Genomic DNA, 22,674 nt, shown 5'->3' with positions numbered 1-22,674 from the left:
GAATGATTGAAACGTCTGAAGCCTCTCATCCTTTTGCTCCTGTTCCTCACCTCCCTGCTATCTGTATCTCCCTCTTGTTGCTGATTCTCACCTCAAATCTCTTCTCTTGTATCCGAAATCGGTACTGATCTGATTGCTCACCCCATGTATGTGCTTGGGTCGTGACACTTGTCTTATACTTTAAGTAGATCATTGTACTTCTATATATATGCCCACCAGGCACAAGCAATACAACAACTATTGCATCAAATCCATCTCTCCCTTCCAACATGGTATCTATCGCAAGTCGATCCTAAACCCTAGCCGTCGTCGCTTCCGCACCTGCGCGCCGCCCCCGGGGCGGTCGGCCTTCATGACCGCCGCCGGGGGCCGCACCGCCCGTGCCTAGGGTTTGTCCGCCGGCCGTGTTGGCCGGCTGTCCTAGAGAGTCTTTTTCGTGAGCCCTTGCTTCGGGTTTTTTCGCTCTCTCGCCGGTCGTTTTGATCGGCGTTTACTTTTTAGTTTTCCGATCTAAGATCGGTTTGTCGCCCGCCGTCGCCGTCGACACCTCGCGCCTCTACTCCGACATCGGCGCGACCGGCCGGCTACTTCACCGATCCGGCGGCCTCGCGTGACAGGCAGCCCCCAAGGTCGTCGTCCGCGCGCTGGCCCGCCCGTCGCCCTGCACCGGCCGTCGCCACCCTGCTCCAACCGGGACTCCTGCATCACCCGACCCGGCGGCCTCGCGCCAAGCGGCGGCCAATCATAGCCGCCCTATCGCCCACCGTCGCCGGCTTCATCTCGGACTCCGCCACCACCCCGTCTCCACCGAACGGCGTCCCCGACCTCACGCGCGATCGGCTTGATCACCCGCTCACCGCCGCGATCCGCCTCATCTATGCCGCGCGACCGACCTGGCCCGTTGGTTACGCGCGCCTCCGCAGGTGCCGTGAAGATCGTCCCCGAGTTCAGCGCGCCTTTCCACCGATCGAGCATCGGGTTGCCGCTGCGTCGCCCCGTCGGGCCGCAGCGCCGCCGCCCCATGGTTCTTCTCCCGACTGCACCGACCCGCGTCACCGCTGCGTCGCACCTTCGGGTCGTAGTGCCGCGGCCCGCGGTCCCCCGCTGCCCCGAGGGCGTCGCTCTAGGCCGTCCCGTGCCTGCCACGCCCCTCGCGCCGCCGCTGCGTCGCCCCGTCGGGCCATAGCGAGCGTGGCACGCGGTCCACGCCGTCGTCCCGAGGCCGTCCCCGCGGTTGCACCGACTCGCGAACCGCCGTTGTGTCGTCCCTTTGGGCTGCAACGTTGCGGCCCGCTGTCCCGGCCGCCGCCCAGAGGTCTTCCCGCCGTCGCTCCGACCCGCCTGCCGCCGCTGTGTCGCCCCTTTGGGCCGTAGCGCCGCGGCCGACGGTCCACCGCGCCGTCCGCGCGCGTCGACCTCCCGTGGTATGCGCCGCGCCGTCTCCCTTGGCGCGGGAACGCTACCGTCCGCGCCGGTCTTCGTCACGCTATCAGGGTTCTTCCCCTACATCGAGCACCGCCGCCGCACTCCTAACCTAGCCGCCGCCGCCGCTCTTCTTTGGCCGCCGCCGCTACCTTCGTAGCCGCCGCCGCCGCCCGTCCACGCCCTTCGTCTTCGTCCAAGCACCAGCCCGTCGCCAGTGTCGCCGTCATCTATCCCGACCACCGTTGGTGATATCGGCCCCGCGCCGATGGACGCCGCAATTGTCGTCGAGTTCTTCTCTGCTGGCCTCTCCGACTTCTTCGACATGGCGTACAGCTCGTGTAGGTCCCAGTCTTCGCATGCCCGGTGCTGGCAACACCGCCGCGTGCATTCATCCACGACGTGTCCCTAGGCCTGGCAAGCCTGGTGTGGCGCTTCGTCAACTTCGTCTTCGTCCGTCTACGCATGCCCGGTGCTGGCAACACCGGTCCGTGCCTTCGTCCACGACGTGTCCCCGGGCTTGGCAAACCCGCCGCGACGCGCCATCAACAACATCATCTTCCTGGCGCACCCCTACTTCGACACCACTGCGCCCATGCTAACTCGGCGTCCCCTTGCGCCCGCGGCTCCACGGCAACTTCCTCGACACCGGCCACCCTGACTCGACATCGACCACGGCATTCTTCGCGCGGCTACCTCGACCACGGCTCCACCACCCACGCTCTCAGCTACCTCGACAAATGGCACAAAGGGCTATCGCCTTGCTTGAGCAACCTTGTCGGTTGCCACTCCAGCCACGACTCCGCGATGCGTCGGCCGTTACGACTGTGGGGGGTGTCCGTCGGCTTGCCTTCGGATTCTTCTCCAGTCTCACAGTCTGCGTCGCTACTGTTGTGACTGCGGGGGGATGTTGAGTATAATGTTTATTAGGAAAGACGAGATAGACTAGGATTTGTTCTGGCTTGTCTTGTACTCAAAGTAGATCATTGTACTCCTATATATATGCCCACGAGGCTCAAGCAATACAACAACTATTCCATCAAATCCCTCTCTCCCTTCCAACAGACTTTCCTAGAGATTTGTTCAAAAAGATACATGGTTGAAAGTGCGTTCCTAGATGCTAAAAGTCTGTCGTCAGATTTTCAGCCTTTTCGAAATGAATATACCGAAGAAGAAAAGAAACGGCGCGTTTTGCTTCGAAAATTAGCCCCTCTCTCTCGCGCGCTAGGCAGCTTTCCCCAGCGCCCCCACGCGGTCTCTCCGTCTTCGATCCCCATTCAGAGCCCGCGATTCCGACAAACATCGGACAATCGCCACTATATTTCCACTAGGCCGATCCTCCATCCAGTCGTGCCACACCAAATTTCCTCCGAGGAGAGCGATGGCTAGAAAGGATCTGTCTTCTCGCCGGCGCCGGCTCTCCCTCCGTCGGCCGTGTAAGACTTAGGGTTTTGGGAAACTGCACGACACCCATTAAGGGTGTGTCTATCTCATATATATAAGGGGTACACCAAGGTGTACGATACAATATACAAGACATATACAGAAGCTATATGTAAATACAGTCTAACACCCTCCCTCAATCTTAACTATGCCCTGAAGTACAAAGTATGTTAAGATTGCGCATGCAGCCTACAAACTGAGGTTGTGGAAGAGGCTTCTTGAAAATGTCAGCAAGTTGATCTTTGGAGGAGATGAACTTGATGTGAAGTAGCTTCTGTGCAACACGTTCCCGTACAAAATGATAGTCAACTTCTATGTGCTTTGTCCGAGCATGAAACACTGGATTAGATGAGAGATATGTAGCTCCAATGTTATCACACCAAAGGACAGGCGGCTGAGTTTGAGGAACTCCCAACTCTCTCAATAAGGACTGTACCCATATGATCTCAGCTGTAGCATTTGCAACAGCTTTATATTCTGCTTCAGTGCTACTCCTGGACACTGTAGCTTGTTTGCGAGCAGCCCAGGCGATCAAGTTAGGACCAAAGAAGACAGCATGTCCCCCCGTGGATCGCCTGTCATCTGGATTACCAGCCCAGTCAGCATCTGAAAAAGCAGAAAGCGTAGGAGACGGTGCTGGCTGAAGGAGCAAACCATATGAGGCAGTAAAGCAAACATAACGAAGAATCCGCTTCACCGCTGTCCAATGAGAAGTCCGAGGAGCATGAAGAAATTGGCAGACACGATTGACTGCATATGAGAGATCTGGCCGAGTGATAGTTAAGTACTGCAGGCCACCAACAACGCTACGATACTCAGTGGCGTCATCAGAGGTGAGAGGATCTCCATCAAACGCAGACAGACGATCAGTAGCAGACATAGGAGTCATGACATGTTTGCATTTAAGCATACCTGCCCGTCGCAACAGGTCCATCGAATACTTATGCTGTGTGAGTGTCAAGCCAACAGAAGAACGTGAAACTTCCAGCCCAAGGAAGTAATGCAACATTCCTAAATCCTTCACCGCAAAATCTCCACTTAAGGAAGATATCAGACAGTCAGTAGCAGCATCCGAGGAGCTAATGAGGATGATGTCATCAACATATACCAGAAGATACATCGTCACCTGAGGTCGATGCAGAAGGAAGAGCGAGGTGTCAGCAGTAGAGGGAACAAAACCAAGTGACCGAAGAACAGAGCCCAATCTGGCATGCCAAGCACGAGGAGCCTGCTTCAACCCATAGAGCGCCTTGACCAGGCGACACAGATGATGAGGACGAGCAGGATCAACAAAACCAGGGGGCTGACGCATGTAAACCTCCTCATCCAGAACACCATGAAGAAAGGCATTCTGAACATCCAGCTGACGAAGAAACCAGCCCCGAGTAACAGCCAAGGACAACAGAAGTCGAATAGTTGTTGGTTTGATCACCGGACTGAACGTATCCTCATAGTCAAGACCATACCTTTGCTTGAACCCTTTCGCCACTAACCGTGCCTTATAGCGTTCAATAGAACCATCAGCATGCTTCTTAACCTTGAAGACCCACTTGGAATCAATGACATTGACACCAGAGACCGGAGGAACAAGCTGCCAAGTACCATTTGTCAACAATGCCTGATACTCTTGCTCCATAGCTTGACGCCAATGAGGAATCCCGAGAGCAACCTGGAAGTGACGCGGTTCAGCCGAAGGATCTTCCTTGACATGAGCAATACATGCCGCAAGCCAGGCGACCGTCCCATCTTTGCGTTGCTTGGGACACACAATACCGGATCGACTGCGAGTATGTGGTCGAAGAGGAACGGCCGCAGGTGGTGCAACCAGTGGCAACGGCCTCGGCGATGAAGAAGTATCCGACACAGCCGGTGACGATGCAGCGACGACAGGCGAGGACGAGGCCGACCCAGGCGAGGCCGACCCTGGCGACAGACGCGACTGGATGGGTGAGTCAGTCGGCTCAAGGCCAACCGAGGCACGGCAGCCCAGCCCAGGCGAGCTCACCGGCTCAGGAGAGGCCGGCCCAGATGGGAGCACCAGCTCGGAGGAGGCCGGCCCAGATGGAATCACCGGCTCGGGGGAGGCCGGTGCAGGGGAGACCAGCCCGGGCAAGGCCGGCCCAGGCGGAACCGACCCAACCTCAGAAGAGGCCGGCACGGACGGAGCCGACGCTGAGGCGTCCAGTCCAGGCATGCATGGCGCATGCACAAGGCCATTCGCCACGTCGGGTGCAGTTGATGGCTCCGGCTCCTCCAGCAACTCCAGGCGAACTCCACGACCCGTTCCTGCAGCATGATTAGGCAACAACGTAGGAGAATATGCAATATCAACAAATTGAGCAGGTAGTGGAGGGGTGGATTGCAAGGAGGAGGCTGGAGGGGTGGGAGTTATGGACAAAGACGAGAACGGGAATACACTCTCGTCAAACACAACATCACGCGAGATGTAGACACGGTTGGATGGAATATGAAGACACTTGTACCCTTTGTGAAGAGAGCTATACCCAAGAAATACACAAAGTTTGGACCGAAACTCGAGCTTGTGCTTATTATAAGGACGAAGATGAGGCCAGCATGCACAACCAAAAACTTTGAGAAAAGTATAATCTGGAACCTCATTAAGCAATAGTTCAAGTGGTGTTTTCATCCCAAGGAGACGTGTAGGAAGCCTATTTATGAGAAAACAGGCAGTAGAAAAAGCATCACTCCAAAAACGAAAAGGTGCTGATGCATGAGCAAGTAAGGTGAGACCGGTTTCGACAATGTGACGATGCTTACGTTCAGCCGTGCCATTCTGCTGATGTGTATGAGGACAAGACACGCGATGCAAAATCCCAAGCTTATTAAAAAAGGAATTGAGGTTGTGATATTCACCCCCCCAATCTGACTGAACATGAATAATCTTATGCTTAAGAAGACGCTCAACATAAGCTTGAAATTGCAGGAACACATCAAACACATCGGATTTACGTTTGATAAGATAAAGCCAAGTGAACCGACTATAAGCATCAATAAAACTGACATAATAATTATGACCGCTCACAGAAGTTTGGGCATGCCCCCATACATCAGAATAAATAAGCTCAAGTGGAGTTTTGACGACACGACTCGAATCAGAAAACGAAAGCTGATGACTCTTGCCTTGTTGACAGGCATCACAGACTGTGGCAACATCTTTATTGGACACAACGGGAAGACTATGACGATGAAGAACACTACGAACTATGGGAGTGGCAGGATGGCCGAGCCGTGCATGCCAATGAGTAGGCGACACACGGACACCAGTGAGTGCTCGAGGGGCAGAAGGCAGATCAAGTGCATATAATCCATCGCGCAGACGACCTCTAAGCAGAACGTCCCTCGTGGCCCGATCCTTGATAAAAAAATAAAAAGGATGAAACTCAGTGAAAACATTGTTATCACGAGTAAGCTGAGGAACAGACAATAGGCTACGAGTAGCAGAAGGAACTCTAAGGACATTACGAAGATGGAGAGATTTCTGTTTATGAGTTAAAAGAGAGGCCTGACCAACATGTGATATGTGCATACCTGCTCCACTGGCGGTGTGAACCTGATCATTACCACGGTATGGCTCCTGAACAGAGAGTTTGCCCATCTCACCCGTCAAATGATTCGTAGCGCCCGTGTCCATATACCATGTTGGATCAATGGGATATGATGTAGTGTGGCCTGCTTGACGAGCAGGCTCATGAGTGGCCAAGGCAGCTTGTTTCTCGTTGCCTTTGCCATTGTTGCCGACGCCGAGGAAGTCCTGCTTGAAGCGGCGATGACAGCGGGAAGCAACATGACCTGGGATGTTGCACAGTTGACAAGGGAGCTGAACGCCACAAGAAGGGCAGCAGGCACACGAACGACCACCCCCGGTCGTGGGGAAAGGGGCTGCGGCAGGCGACCGCGGAGCCTGCAAAGTCAATGGTGCTGTTTTGCCCGCTGCATTTGACTTGAAGGGCTTCCCTTTTCCACGAGTGGCAGCGTTGGCAGCCATGAAACTCGGATTGGTACGGCGGGACTTGATGCGCTGTTCCGTGGCAAGGAGGCGGGCGTAGAGCTCACGGGGTTCAAGTGGAGTATCACGGCCATTGATGTTCTCAGCAAGGTTATCATAGTCGTCATCCAGACCGTTCATGACGAAGGTGGTGAAGTCCTCTTTGCGAAGCGGTTGACCAATGGAGGCTAGAGTGTCTGCGAGACGCGTCATCTTGCCGAAGTAGTCGGTAATGCTGAGGTCAAGAAGCTTGGTCTCTCCCAGCTCCGTACGAAGAGTGTGAGCACGAGCCTGCTGCTGAGATGCAAAGCTAGTGTGAAGGGCAGACCACGCCTCCTGGGATGTGGCAGTGAAGAGAACCAAGGAGGACACCGCCTCGGTGAGCGACGACTGGATCGCCGAAAGTATGGCCTGATCCTGAGCCACCCACGCATGGTATGCCGGGTGATGTGGTGGAGGACACAGCAAGGAACCGTCGACGTAGCCCTCCAGATAGCGACTGCGGAGAAGTGGCAACACCTGTGCACGCCATGACAGATAATTGTCCGTCGTCAGCTTCACTGGGATCAGATGCGCGAAGTAGAACGGCGTGCTGGCCACGGCATGATCAGCAGGAGGAGGCGCCGTGTAGTAGGTCATGTGAGATGATCCACCAGATGCAGCCATGGCCGGAGGATAGTAGCCGCCGTAGGGCAATGGCGGCGGCGGGGCCCTGTCCGACCCAGCGTTCGCGGCGACAGGTGAAGGCGCGTAGGGCGCGTAGGGCGCCGCTGCAACAGCGGCAGGAGATGCAGCCGCGGCGGGCGCGTAGGGCGGCGCCCCGTAGTGACCCGTTGATGAAGTAGCGGCCCCGTAGGGGCCATAGGCCGCCGATCCGGCAGGGACGGGCGCCGCCCCGTAGGGGCCTGCGGGCGGGAGTGGAGCAGCCCCGTACGGGCCGTAGGCTGCCGATCCAGCGGGGACGGGCACCGCCCCGTAGGGGCCTACGGGCGGGAGTGGAGCAGCCCCATGGGGGGCGTAGGTGGCCGATCCCATCCACGGACCGGTGTACGAAGGATCCCCCAGGGTCGGCGGAGGCGCGACCGGTGACGACGGCGGTGGCTGATCCGAGGAGGCGCCTACCATCGAAGATTGGCCGGTGTAGACCGAAACCAGGGGCCGCGAGGAGAGGAACGGCGACGCAGGCGCCGTGACAGAAGCCGGCGCGACGGCGGCGACGGAGTTGGGCGCGATCGCGGTGGCGGAGGCGGCGGCGGCAGCAGCAGCGGAAGACATAGGATCGGTTAGGGTTGATACCATGTAAGACTTAGGGTTTTGGGAAACTGCACGACACCCGTTAAGGGTGTGGCTATCTCATATATATATAAGGGGTACACCAAGGTGTACGATACAATATACAAGACATATACAGAAGCTATATGTAAATACAGTCTAACAGGCCGCGCGATGAGGACCGCCTCAATGCCCTCTCCGACGACCTGATCCTCCAGATCGTGGGCCGTCTCGACACCCGCAGCGCGCTTGGCGCCGCCGCGCTCTGCAGGCGCTGGGCCCACCTCCCTCGCGAGCTCCCCGCCCTGGATCTCAAGGTCACCGACGCACTCCCGCCGCGCTACCGGCGGTGGCTCGACCTCCTCAACGAGGCAGTCACATCGGACGAGCTACGCGGGTGTAGCCGGAGGCTGCGCCCCATCGTCGGACGGTACGAGCGCCGCGCCATGCGCGCCATGGTCAGCTCCGTCAGGAGCCTCAGAGCCCGCCGCCACCGGCGTGCGTGCAGCAGGCTGTCGCTCGAGTTCTTCGCGTTCAGCACCTCCGCCGCCATCAACCGCTTGGTCGTGGACGCCGTAGATTCCTGGGGTGTTGAGGACCTCGAGGTCGTCGCCAAGTCGACGGAGCCGATCACACATCTTCGTCCGGTCTACACGTTCCCCCGTGGTCGCATCAGCAGGAAGCCCGGGGAGTCCCGCCTCCGAAGCCTCAAGCTCGTCAACTGCCTGCCCCCGCCGCTGGAGGGGTTCACCGCGCTCACCACGCTCCTGCTGCGGGACCTGCCCTGCTCCACACCTGCGGCCGTCTACGAGGGCGTGGTCGCCGCGTGCCCGCAGCTGCGGGTTCTGCATCTCGTCTCCTGCTCCTTCGACAAGGATACAGCCCGTTGGGTGGTGTTCGACGCGCCCATGTCAGAAATCAGAGAGCTTGTCGCTGACGGCCCGTTGATGACGGTCAAGCTCCGCTCTCTCCCCAAGCTCGAGAGCCTCACTGCCGTGGATGCCAGGGTTCTGTTGTGCTCCGACGCCGACGTCCCTTGCCTTGCGCATGTGAGCCTCGTCTTCTCCATTGGACCACTGGACAACCACTCCATTGTGAACCACTTGATTGCGTTGTTCATGCTCTCGTTGAAAGACGTGGCCATCAGCTTGAGGAATCTCATTCTGCGCTTTACTGGGCCAGAGATGTGGATTCTGCCCAATCTGAAGAATCAGTTTTCTCTGATGCCCAATCTGAAGAAGCTGCTTGTTGCGGATGTGCCATCCTCCTGGGATGTCTCATGGCCGCGCATCCTCATCCAGGCAGCACCACTGCTGGAGAGTCTTCATGTTCATGTTTCCCAGTCCCAGTGCCAACATGTGGAGGAGCCAGGTCGTCAGAATATCTCCTCCTACTTGCAGATGCAGCAGCCATCATCATCATCTTCTTGGCAGCGCCACCGCCATTTGAAGGAGCTGGTGGTTGTTGGCTTTCAGAGCACGAGCAGGATACATCATCAGCTAATGTACCTCGTGAGGTTCGCCGTGGATACTTCGACGGCGCTGCGCCGTGTAGCGGTGTTCAAGCATGGTCATGTCGAGGACAAGGGGGGCCCCTGGGACTGGGAGATGGTGAGCAAGCAAAGCACCTGGAGCAACGAGGAGAAACTTGCCGTCCTGGACTGCTGTTCGACTTCGACACCCCAAATTGAAGTGCTGCTAGGCTGAGCTAAATCTCTTCTTAGTATAGATTATGTATTGTGATGCTTGATGATTCTGGATGCTCTTTGAGAAACTAGATTGACCGATGGATGTACGTCTCATTTGATTTATATGCTGCTCTGTAACTGAAAGAAGTGTGCGCTATGTACGTCTCATTTGACTTGTATGCCGTGTAACTGAAAGACAAGAAGTTGTTTTTTCAAGCCACTTTGCCCCCATTTGTTTTCTTTTACTTTCAAGGAAGATGGCTGTGTGGCACAATTTACTGCAAATCCAAGTCCCTGGGATAACTTCCATCTACCTTTATCCATTCAGTCCAGAGATGAGTTGGACAACTTGAATGTTTTGGTTAATGATCTGGTTCTTGATCCTCTAGTTTCTGATTATTGGATCATGTGTCTGCGAGATGTGCTTTTCAAGACAAGAAGTTGCTTTCTGTTTCAAAGATATCATCGCTCCTGCCTATATAACTAGTATCTAGAAGTCCAAGTGCATGATGAGACACAAGGTTTTTGCCTGGTTAATGTTGGTTGAAGGCATTTTGATATTGGCGAGGATCACTCATGTCTCTTGTGCCCCACGGATGTGCTTGAAACATCCTTCCATATGTTCTTCACTTGCTCATTTAGTGCTTCCTGCTGGAATTACCTCATGCTGAGATTGCTCTTTTGCATATTAGTGAGAGCAATTCTGACATTGAAAAATTGGGTTGCCGTTTGTGAGGCGCACATTTTGTTGATGAAACTCCATACCTCGGTTGGGGACTGAAGAGTGACGACCCATGCGCATGATTTCACGGGAGAACGACCTCATCAGGTAGCCGAGGACCTGCTGCTGATGAGCAAGCCATTGGGAGCGTGCGACGTAGACGAACTCCATCTCCTCTTCCTATCTGTGGTGACGGTAATGATGGCCGGTGATGCCGGGCTCTCGGGGTTGAGGAAGTGGTCCATCTAGGCGCCCATAATATGGGGCAAGAGCCTTCCATAGGAGGAAAGTTCCTCTTGAGCTTGGTTGGCCAAGGCAGATGACAAAGGTGGAAGAGGCTGAGGATGTGGTGGAGATTATAGCACCGGCGGTGCCAATATAAGCAGTGGGTGTGATCAATGATCTCAAAGGAAAGACTACTGTTGACGCTCAAAAGTGGCACAATCATAGAGAGTAGCTTTAAGTTACATCAAGACTAATTTAAACTTATGATTGGAGGTCACCTCCGGATGGCTCTCTCTAAGAAGATCAAAATGGATATGAACATGGTCTAAAACGGAGCTCTTATGCAATAGTTATGACAAGTTCAGAGATGCTCATGTTGACACTCGATTAAAGAATGGCATAAAACTCAATTAAGATGGCCTCTGATGGAAAACGTTTCAACACGAAAGTTGTGCGTCTCATAAGAATGGTTGATTTTTATATAAAAATCGTTCCAATCCGAGTTCGTATGCAAAAGTTAGAGCCATCGGAATGCAGGCCTGTCAGGAGGAGAAATATGGCGCGCCCCAACAGACACGTGTCTGATAGGTAGCGCCACCAATCGGCTGTTTTGCGTGAGAGATTCGGCGCTCAAGATTGTTTATAATCGAAAAACATTCAACACAAAAGTTATTCTTCTCGTCGAAACGGTCAAATTTACTCTTGGGCTCATCTCCATCCGAGGTCGTCTGTGCCCTGTGGGACCTAAAAACCGAACTGATGTTCCAGACTTACCTAAATCCGAGTTCGGTTAATTTTGGAAAGATTTGGACGTGATTTAGAGTCTTTTTCTTGTACGGGAAGTCCATCCGCCTCTTATATACCTAAGGGTGACGGCCAATTGAACAACACACAATCGATTAAATCATCTACCACTTTTTATCTTTTACCTTTTCTCCTTAACCCTAGTTCTTGTTCTTCCTTGTTTTTCGTCTGTTCTTCTTGTTGTAGGGCGGCGAACCACGAGGCTCTAGCGGCGGCCAGGTCGACCTAGAGCAGCCCATAGCCGCACCGCGTACCCTGACGGGGTCCCTCCCGGGCGTGTGGGGTTTCGGGTCATCAATAGCGCCCGGCGGATTGCTTGCGTACCACGCTTTCGGACGGATCTCCTTTGACGTGAGCTGCGGTGCACCACCCTCGGCATTGGAAGTACACGATGACGTGTTTGTGTGTGAACACACTTTATGGCGACCCCGCTGGGGATGAAGCTTTGAACGATCTCCAGCCCTTCTTGCTACGAAGAGATCGTCATCCAGGGTTTGCAATCTACAAAGGTAATATGAATACCCGATTCACTTACGTAGATGCAAATAATGCATATGTTGTTGCTAGATCGTTTAATGAGCATAATGTGTCGGCTAGCCTAGTTAATGAGCATAATGTGTCGGCTAGCCTAGATGTTTGAAACACACTGTAAATGTGCTTTATTGCCACTGTAAATTTAGATCGATCTGTACATACTGTGAACTGCAGCAACTTTAACAGTTAAGGAGCAGAAACACACTGAAGCATTTGTTACATACTTACATTACACCTAGCACTGGAAACCAGGATACTGTAAAAAAATAAAAAATAAGACAGTTGTCAATCTACATGAAAAACACCTCCTAGTTACTGTCATAAGCAATCAGTTAAAATTGTAAAGTCTTGACTGGTAAAGACACCTAGATCTATGGTTCAAATTTACTATAGTTGTGCATGATAATTACTATCAAAATATATAGAAAAAGCACTGTCAAAAGTTTACTCAATCATTGCTAAAAGTTCAGACATGCTGTGACATTGTATGACTATGTTCAAAAAAATATTGTATCCTAACTTTTAAATTATATCTTTATTGACACTGTAAATAGTTTGGAAATACACTATAACAATGAATAGCTATGTTCAAAAGAATTATTGTATCCTACCTTGTAAATTACATCTTTGTTGACACTGTAAATAGTTCGGAAATACACTATAACAATGAATAGCTATGGTTCAAAAATTATTGTATCCTAGCTTGTGAATTATACATTTTTGTTGACGTATAAATAGTTCAGAAATACACTGTAACAATGAATGGCTATGGTTTAAAAATTAATGTATCCTATCTTGTGAATTACAACTTTGTTTACACTGTAAATAGTTCAGAAATACACTGTAACAATAAATGGCTATGCTTCAAAAGTTACTGTATCCTAGCTTGTGAACTACATCTTTGTTTACAATGTAAATAGTTTAGAAAAATACACAGTAACAATGAATGGCTATGGTTCAAAAATTACTCCAAGGAGTTCCTGCACAGCCTGAACAGAAACAATGGAGACATCGAGATAACATCAAGCTTTCTAAAAAAAAATCAAATAACTACCACTAATATAGGTGCGTGACTAAAAAATACAAAGGTGAAATTAACTGTAATTCAGGTAGCAGATAAATGTAAAACACAAAAAGGCTGATAGTATGCCACCATGATTGAAGATGAATAAATCCAAAGTTTTCCTGCAAAAAAAAAATACAAATTAACCTGCATCGCCCTTTTTCGTCACAGGACAGTGTGCCATCAGATTACCGTGATATTGTATTGCTCATTCCAGGTTTAGTCAAATAAATTCTAAACCCTAGCGGCCTAGCCGCACATTTGGTCTCCTCTGCGTGGGTAGTAAACACGGAAAACCCCAACTCCTTCAAACATTGGCCTGTTGTTTTGTCTGTAAATTGCCTTATGTTTCGTATTGCCATAAGTATTCTCACTAAGTTGGAAAAATGAAATGTTTACATCCTTATGTGTATGTATGTATATATGTACATTGTTAATTACTTTTTGTATCCTATTTTATCCTTGTCGTCCTTCCAAGTGGTTATTCATCTTTGGTTGGCGGGCAACGTGCTGCTTAGTATCTTGTACGTAGTAGAGATATAGATAACTTGGACGCATTGTCTGGCCGGCTCCAAATGCACACACGTTCATGTGATGATGTATATGTTCCCTTAAATATTGGCATGTGATGTTATACGGTGGTTCGTTGCAAAGCGCATCAATCGCGCGAGATCGATGACAAACCAATAGTATCCTTCCTTCACCAGTGTTGCCTCGTAAGCTCTTACCCTGCTCTCACTTGACCACACTAACTACCAATGGCAAATTCCGTCGAAGCCGTGCCGGAGGCCGTGCCTGTTCCCGCCGCTTGGTGCCACCCATTTGTGGAGCTCACACTCGTACCTATCAAGATCCCGGTTCATCCACCCGCCCCATTTGTGGAACCTTCTTCTAGCCCCCTCACTGCCCTAGGGCCAGCACCAACCCTATTCTTGGAGCCCGCGGTCTTGGTTTTGAGCGGGATCCCGCGCCTCCTGCCAATGTGGACGATCACAGAATCACCGAGTTGTGGGCATTGTCTGACGTCCATATGCATAGAGGTTAAGGATCGCTATCGGCCCCAACCGCTACGTTTCTAACATGGAGGCCATCACGGGCCTAGAAGCTCGGATGGCGTTGTCCAACGAGGCGGTGGAAGTGACACGGGAGACGGGACCAAGTGAAGAGAGTGCGTGCCTTCGTCAAGCCGCAAAAAGGCACAACCACTTGAAACTTTCACAGGTCACAAAGATGGCGTGACATACAAGTGGAAAATCAACACCAGATCAATTGCATGCTGGACATTACCAAAATGTAGCCATTGAACTAGAATTTTCCAACACAATCTTGGCGAAGGAAGAAGAAATTATTGCATGTGGAGTTTGCATATAAGAAACCAGACAAGCAAGGAGAGATGGAACGTGCTGGACTAGGGTAGTATTGTAGACATCACCAAAATGCCATAACGAAGAAAAATATACTTATCACCTAAGATACATTAACTCAGTCGCCCAACTTCAGTCTGTTTTCCTTTTTACATTTATATATACCGTAACACCCAGCTCCAGTGTTTTCAAAAATCATGGAACAGCATGAGAGAGTCATCATGTCTAGTGAGAGCTAGGACCAAATTGTTCTTTCTGTTCCGCAGCTTCGTTTCGTCCTTCGAACCCTGCAACACATGATATTTAAACAATTCGTGAGTTGAGGTGAGGTTACACACATCTGTACAAGTAAAATCTGCTTCAAGCCAGCAAAATAGTTTCAACATGGTAAAAATTCATTTAGTAAGATGGCATGGTGGCAACTAGGCCATGTTCCTGCAAAATCCCATATTGCAGACATACATTATTCTTGTTACGACGAATGCACATTGCACATCATTTGTGACTCGTTAAAGAAACAAACATACTGAATTGCAACTATGATATGGCACAAATACACTATATATTCATGTATGGACTATGATCATAAACATATGGGGCATAGAGCAACCAATCCTGACGTGCATCATGAATTCATGATATGTAAAACTAATAAATAATGTTTTGTTCAGAAAAATCATCTGGCAGCTAAGAAACTGTAATGGTGAGATGATAACCTCGAGTAGAAGTTCAGCAATGTAATTCACCATCTGGCGCAAGTTCAAAGCAGCATGGTAGAGATTATCGATGAACTGTTCATGAAATGTATTTCTGGCTCTCCATACAAAAAACTGTGCGTACCCTGTTCCTGCTGCCGAAGCGATTTTCTGTAAACATAATGGATTATTGTGAACAGAAGCATAAAATGAGGCATATTTTTGTTGCTTATGAACTTGCAGTATAGCAATATACCATGCATATAGATATCCTGTAATTTACTACACAAGCTCTCCTAGCTTTAAGCATAAGAGTAGTCAATTCTTTTAGGTTAGCTTGAAACTGAGGTAGCAGAGCTGCAGTAGTGTGAAAGTTCTGAACTATTGCTTCAGGAAAGAAACTGAAACTTGAAATTTGCTGTAGGAAAATTGTGTCAGACGATAACTCTGCCATGAGTCACTTGTCTGGAGCAAGGATACTGTTCTATGTGACTTAAAAACATGTCATTTTGTCTAGCATCTGACGTAAACATTTATTTGGAGTAAAACAGAAGCACAAAAACAGCAGTAGCAGATGCATCCAACTTCCTATTTCCAGCAATTTTCTCCTGTGGCGGTCCAATAAAATCACTTTCACATGCATTATTTATGCATAGTTCCAACTATGCAAATGCAGCATTAGAGACTCCCTAGAAGATTCCTTATAACCCATCCATCCTTCGAATTTGCAACTACAAGGAAAATACACACTCTACCAGATTCCCTATCCAATTCTTTTAAAAAGGGCAGCCCAGTGCATGTAGCTCCCGCTTGCGCAGGGTCCGGGGAAGGGTCCGACCACTTTGGGTCTTTTGTACGTAGTTTTTCCCTACATTTCTGCAAGAAGTTGTTTCCAGGACTCAAACCCTTGACCTCATGGTCACAAGGCAACAGCTTTACTACTGCGCCAAGGCTCTCCTTCCCCTATCATATTCTTTATCCTTAATTTTCTTAAGGATCTTCCCTAAGACTCGATTTTTTTCTGCAAATTTACATAACAAATTATGTGTTCTGTATCCTACCCATCACCCTCGCGCGAACCGCTGTTCCCCTCCCACACTCGCCCACGCCACTCCCGATTCGTCCTGCCGCCGATGTAGGTAGCTCCAGCCTCCACCGCGCACGTCCCGGCCCCATCCAAGACTCAACGCTGGCCTCAGGGAGTACGAATCAAAGTCCCCCGGCCAGCTCCTCCCCCCGTGCATGTTCCGGGCCCCGTCCAAGCCTCCCTGCAGGCTGCCATCAGACGCCAGCGCAGGACACACCATGGCGGGCTCCCAACAAGTTTGTAAGGAATGGAAGAGATATTTTTAGAAAGGAATGGATTTATAAGGAATCTTACAGACATTCCCTAAAACCATTTGAAGGAATTGAGTGTTTACAGAAGCTGCTAGATACGCTCTTAAGCTGATGTAACTTATGGGTGCAAGAAGTTCTACACTTTTGTGGTATTACCAGTTGCAAAACTTCTAAGTTAAATAGTGTGGTTAAGGTGTTTGAGCACCATTCACATAACTAGGAATTCCTCTAGTACATATAACTGGATGCTATTTGCGTTGAAGTACTTAATGTGTCAAGAAACCTTTAGACACTTCCTCCTGTATTAACTAATTTATCAAGTTTGTTTACAAGCTTTGTCCCAAATGGTCAAATAGCCTTGTAAAATTGCATAAATGTCTATACATGTATGCAGATTTATGATGGAAGTAATGCAATATATCATAAGTACATGATGTTGTAAAGCTATTACGGGCCACCTGCCTGGTATAGTAAAATAGTAGATCATCAAAGCAGTGAAGTTATCTTTCAGATAAACCGCACAAATAACATTTAAAGGAAGGAGGTTTATCATTGTTATTCTCTCTGCCCTCCAAACAAAAATACTGCTTTTTGATGGAACTAGGAGACAGACCTCTGTATCTATGTACCCATCATTCCATAGTTTGTACAAAGTTGAATGAACAATCTGCTTGTCAAGAATTGTCGTGTCAATAATCTGCACATTTGCAATCAAAGTTTAGTACTGTGCAGTGCAATTTGCAACAGGAAGCCATGTCGTCAAATAAAAAATTCGTAAAACAGGATCACACAACTAAATTTAATGCATAACAGAAGCTTTCTTAACCCAAAGGGATTGACAACAATAACAGAGCATAGTCCTAGAATGTCCTCAATGTACAAGAGTACTTACTTGATCTGTTTCAACTGCACAACCTTGTGTGACCAATAGCCTAAAGATTGTAAAAGCTTCTTGCCCATATTTCTTTTTCACAAGCGACTCGATCTATAATGCACACAATAAAAAGATATGTTCATGTGAACTGTTAGTACATAAAGGATAGGGGGAGTGTCTTTTAACTCAAATAAACTGTGAAACAGTAACATAATCTGGTACCTCCTCATTTCTACATGCTTCAACCATTTTGCGTAAATCTACAGAAAAACAGTACCACTGTCATGAGAACCTTACAAAAAGAACTTATGATGTACACTCAAAGGTGACAAACTAAATTTGAACATCAAGTGTTTCTGAATCTTACAAAATGATGTTAACTCAAGGTCAGCATGCTAAATTTGAACATCCAGAGTTTAGAATGGAAGACAAGTAACCAGAAAAGTAAGTTTCTACGACATCATTTCCAGGTATTTTTTAGAGTTGTTTTTCACACTTCGGTTGAATATTGTGTTGTCACTGCATATAGCACAAGTCATGAAATATAAGGCCGTCAGTAGCAGCAACCTAATGGTAACTAAGCTCGAACTAATTACGAAAACAATGGAAGATGTCATGGTTATAGTACTTTTTCATGTATAGACTAATCAACATGTTTCGTTATCTGAAGTGCGGAGTGTGGACTGGTTCACATGATAATATCCAAATTCAAATATAACTGATACATTAAGGCACCAGAATTCAATCCAGGAATTGGACTGGACTGGAAGCAGTTTCCTTGTGGCACCCATCGCGTAGTGGCAAGGTTTGACTTCCGAACTATAACAGTTCATTTCTTGCAAGCTAGAACTGGACTCCACGTCAAGCATTTTACCATGTATCGGACTTATGCAGAGTAAAAATATCAACAGCATCTTACCAAAAGTAAATTCTTTCGGATCTTCACTGGTAGTAGTACACCGTAAATCCTCTAGAACTCTTGTTATATGATCAAATGTCATTGCTGCACCTCCTTCCTTTTGTCCTAGTTTCTCCGAAATACCATTTAATGATGATGTCACTGAAAAAAGGGAACTCACTGTTATATTTGCTGGAAATAATTCACGAGTGCTTGCAAGGATGGCATTTCCCCCCTAGGAATTTAAAACAGAAGGTTTGATTTCAACAAGCATATGCCATCACAGGAATAAACTAGCATGTGTCATTCCTTAATACCGAAAAAGGCTTTCGCCCCGCTTTATATATAAAGCACCAAACCACAAGCATCCAGTACAACCACACGCCACGCCACCGCAACACACGCACCCACCCAAGACAGGATACATAGGCGCTGAGCGCAGCAACACCCCTCCTAGCACTACCGTCCTGAAGAAATGAAGCTACATATGACGAACCATGCGCTCCAAGGCGGTGCCTTCAGGAAGGATACGACGCCGGAGCGCCGCCACCGCCCGATCCAAGGATCAGAGTTTCCCCCGGAGCCGCATGACGGGCAATGAGAGCCGCGACAACGCCTTCAAGAAGGGAACGATCTTCGTCGCCGCCGGTCCGTCCGAAGATAGAGCAGGTTTTCACCTCGGCCAACAATCATCGCCACCGAACGCCACACCCCGGCAACCACGCCGCCCACACGACCATGATGACCGGGCAGCACCAAGGCACGGGCTTTGTCCAAGAGCACCGCGCAACCACCATCACCAGGACCGCCGCCCCAGCATCCAAGACCTTGACACCACCTCACTAGTGACCCGTCGCACCCCAACGAAAGAGACGAGCGGAAAGGTCCCACCTTTCGCGCCCCTGGGCGACCCCCAGCGTCGAGACCCAATAGGTCGGCCAGAACTGGCATCCACCGACCCAACCTGCTGCCCCAAGCGCGAGATGAGCTCGGTCCTGCAGCAACGAGAGGGGGACGAGGTTAGTCCTGCTGCATCGTGCGCGAGACGAGCTCGGTCCTGCTGCATCGTGCGCGAGACGAGCTCTGTCCTGCGGCAACGGGCGCGAGACGAGCGGTGGACCGCAGCTGGGAGAGGACCAGCCCTTTGATGGGAGCAGCGACCGGGCGACGAGGAGATGGGGTGAAGGTCGAGACGGCCCGAACGCAGACAAACCGACGCCGGAGAAGCCGGCCGTTGCCGCGGACAGATCCATCGAGCCACCGTGAAGCCGCCACGACACCGGGAGGCCATCGAGACCTGCCCATGCCGCCGCCCACGGCCGGAGCAACTGCCACGCCCGGCCGCTGCCCAACCGCGTCGCCCGGCGAGCTCCAAGAGCCGGAGCCGCCGGCACGCACCACCGGAGCCACCGCCACTGCGCCGCCACCCCGACCAGCCGAGGGGGCCTTGGTCAGGGCCGCCGCCCGCAGCCCTAGCCGTCGCGGCCCGCGCCGCCGAGAGGCCAGATCCGGAAAAGCCGCCGCGGCCGCCGACTCCGGCCTCCAGCCCGCACCACCACCACCATCTGCCGGCGACCAGCAGGCGGCCAGCCCGCGCCGCCACAGCCCGTGCCGCCCACGACAGCAGTCGGAGGAGACACCCCGATCCAGATCAGATCTGTCCGCCCCTCGCCACCACCCCGAGCACACCCCGCCGCCACAGCACACCCCGGCCCTCCCACACCAGGAGCAGAACCCACCCCGCCTCCAAGGAAGCCCAGGGCGCCGCTGAGCCGCCCAGATGTCACGCCGCCCCGGACCAACAGCGCGCCTCCACGCAGGGACGCCGGCCCGCGCCGATCTCCGCCGCGCTAGGGAGAGACGAGGCCCCGCCGCCGCCACCAACCGGGCTTTGCCCGGCGGCGCAGACCGGCGGCGGCGAGGGGAAGGAGGGGGAGGAGGAGGCCTAGAGGCCGGCGGCGGGTGAGTCCCCTCGGTCGCTCGCGGGCGCGACGCGAGGGGAAGGGGACACTATTGGCCTAGCAGCAGGTATACCCGGCTGGATCTAAGCAATCGTCATTCCTTAATCTGGCTCATTCAAGACCATGCCAAGCTGTAAATCCAAAATAAAATATCTGAAGGTTGGCACCCATCGCGTAGTGGCAAGGTTTGACTTCCGAACTATAACAGTTCATATCTGAAGGTTCACATGATAATATCCAAACTCAAATAGAAACTAGCACTTCTTAGTTAACGCTCACCACCAAGAGGCAAGACAAGAACCGATGGAATTTAAAACAGGAATGCGGTTCCAAAAATAGTTATGTTCATAAAAGACCAAAGGCGAACGTAAAGCCATAAAATAAAATTGCAGTGTTCCTGGATCTACTATTGAAAGGATAACGTTTCAAAAAAAAAACTATTTAAAGGATACTGGATATACTACCAGAGTTGGTGGTATCCCTGTCAACTAAGTTAGCTTCGAAAAATGACTCCCAGATAGGATGTGTGCCAACCTTCAGCTTTGGCTTCTTTCGGTCTGCACAAAACTTTAATACAAGCAGGAAAATATGAAGTGGGCATTAACAAAGTCGAATTGCATGCTTCCTTTAGCTGCACCATTCATGCATACACAAATAAAAATATGTATCAAAATGAGAAATCTGCACTCTCTACTATCTTTTTGTGGGTGTATGGGGGGTGGGGGCAGGGGGTGCTGCTGTGTGAATAATTCCTCATTCAACTTCGCTTATTTTTGGCACAAAAGGAAGATGCAGTACAACAACACGGTCGTATACATGACAGGTAACCCTTAGGGCTTGATGCCAGAGAAGCTACTGAGTCCATATTATACAATGGAATGATAAGTTCAAGCTGGAAAATAAATCCTAGCATCAAACTCTTAAGTTGAAACCGACCACAGCATGAGAGAGTAACTTCATGGCTCACACAACAGCATGCCCACCCTAGCTGCCGGCTGCCACTTCGGTTGGCTCTGTTGTCGCTCACAGCTCTGGCCCATCCCCTCTGAGGAGCAGCTCAGACTCATCCCCACGCCACAAAACTCGGTATTGTCTGCAAGATCATCTCCATGGTCAAGGACATTGTCAAGATGTCATCGACCCCAAAGATCACTGACTGGATTTGTGCTTCCATTGTTCATGATCAGCTTGGTTTCAGGAGATATACCAGCGGCAGTCGTATTGAGAGAGAGAGAGAGAGAGAGAGAGAGAGAGAGAGAAAGAGAGAGAGAGAGATGACTGGGTAGGAGTAGAGAAGAACGGGGGCGCAACATGTTAGAGTAAAAAGTGTGCGGTTTTCACTAAGGTGCCATGGCTATGTACCAATATTGATTCAATATAGTGCAGAAGCTCTTATATGTTCACAAAGAAGTACATTCTTTTTCTTAGAGTTGTCCTCTTTTTACTGTACAAATTTCATTTCACTTTGGCTGCAGATAAAAAGAAGATGAAGACACCTACATAAATATGCTACCCATAGTAGCTATGATAACAGCAACATACCTTCTTCTTTAGACAGAATATAAATTTCTCAAAGTTTACCCGCCAAAGTACTTCAGTCTCGGCAATCGTTGAGTTGAGCTCTTCATCTACCTCAAAGGCTCCGTGTTTCCGCTGATGAAATAACGACACAGAATTACATGATGATAAAAGCAGTGCATTGCATATTGTTGCTGCATTTGCCAGTTCCTACCAATACTTTCAGAAAATGCCTTTGCCATTAACAAACAATCTACATATGTTACTTTGCCTTTTTCGATAAACAATAGGATGGCCGGAACAACAAATACCAATTTTTCCCATAACATGAAGTCACTGCATAACATGGTGATGAAGATAAGTAAAAAGAGTACAACACCTTAGCACCAACAACTGCGTTATGAGGACAATCATTTGTTTTTGATGCATCCTCCATGCTGTATGGGATCTCAGAAAATCTTTCTAGGCCAGAAAGGGTTGCAGTATTGAAAACTTTCTGCTCAAGTGAAAGAACCTCCTCGGCAGTCTGTACCAAAGATACATTTGTCAGGTCATGTAACCGACCACCATGCATAGAACATAACAACTGAAGAAAGAACAGTAATACATTATTAAAGCATCGAGATCTTGGTACTAGTAATTAACCAGTTTTCACAAAGTGTACTCATGAGCTAAGAGTAAGATGATTTCTCAACAGCCTGGCATAGAAAGGACCCGAAACTCCTTAACCACTGAACTAGCTAATTACCCCTTTGCTAAGATGTCTAATTGCAAGACCAGAGTACTAAACTAACCAGCCTAGTCAACTTCTACCAATCTCTGCATGCATTATCTGATGTAATAGTTTAC

General features: G+C 50.1%; 1 protein-coding gene and 1 pseudogene across 1 annotated transcript; one reads left to right on the top strand and one right to left on the bottom strand.

The window, feature by feature from the left end:
• The first annotated feature begins 2,562 nt into the window (after nucleotides 1-2,562).
• Nucleotides 2,563-10,032, top strand: LOC119323306. The gene is made up of 2 exons (XM_037596919.1): nucleotides 2,563-2,853; nucleotides 8,310-10,032. Exons 1-2 carry the CDS (start codon nucleotides 2,804-2,806, stop codon nucleotides 9,847-9,849), a joined length of 1,590 nt encoding a protein of 529 aa, XP_037452816.1. The 5' UTR covers nucleotides 2,563-2,803; the 3' UTR covers nucleotides 9,850-10,032.
• Nucleotides 10,033-14,586: 4,554 nt separating this feature from the next.
• The window catches only part of LOC119323318, a 30,992-nt pseudogene continuing 22,904 nt past the window's right edge, over nucleotides 14,587-22,674 (bottom strand).

Source organism: Triticum dicoccoides, chromosome 1B (assembly GCF_002162155.2).
Source record: "Triticum dicoccoides isolate Atlit2015 ecotype Zavitan chromosome 1B, WEW_v2.0, whole genome shotgun sequence".
NCBI classification, from domain to species: Eukaryota; Viridiplantae; Streptophyta; class Magnoliopsida; order Poales; family Poaceae; genus Triticum; species Triticum dicoccoides.
The sequence above is the reverse complement of the archived record's forward strand: the minus strand, read 5'-3'. Positions and strand labels throughout refer to the sequence as shown.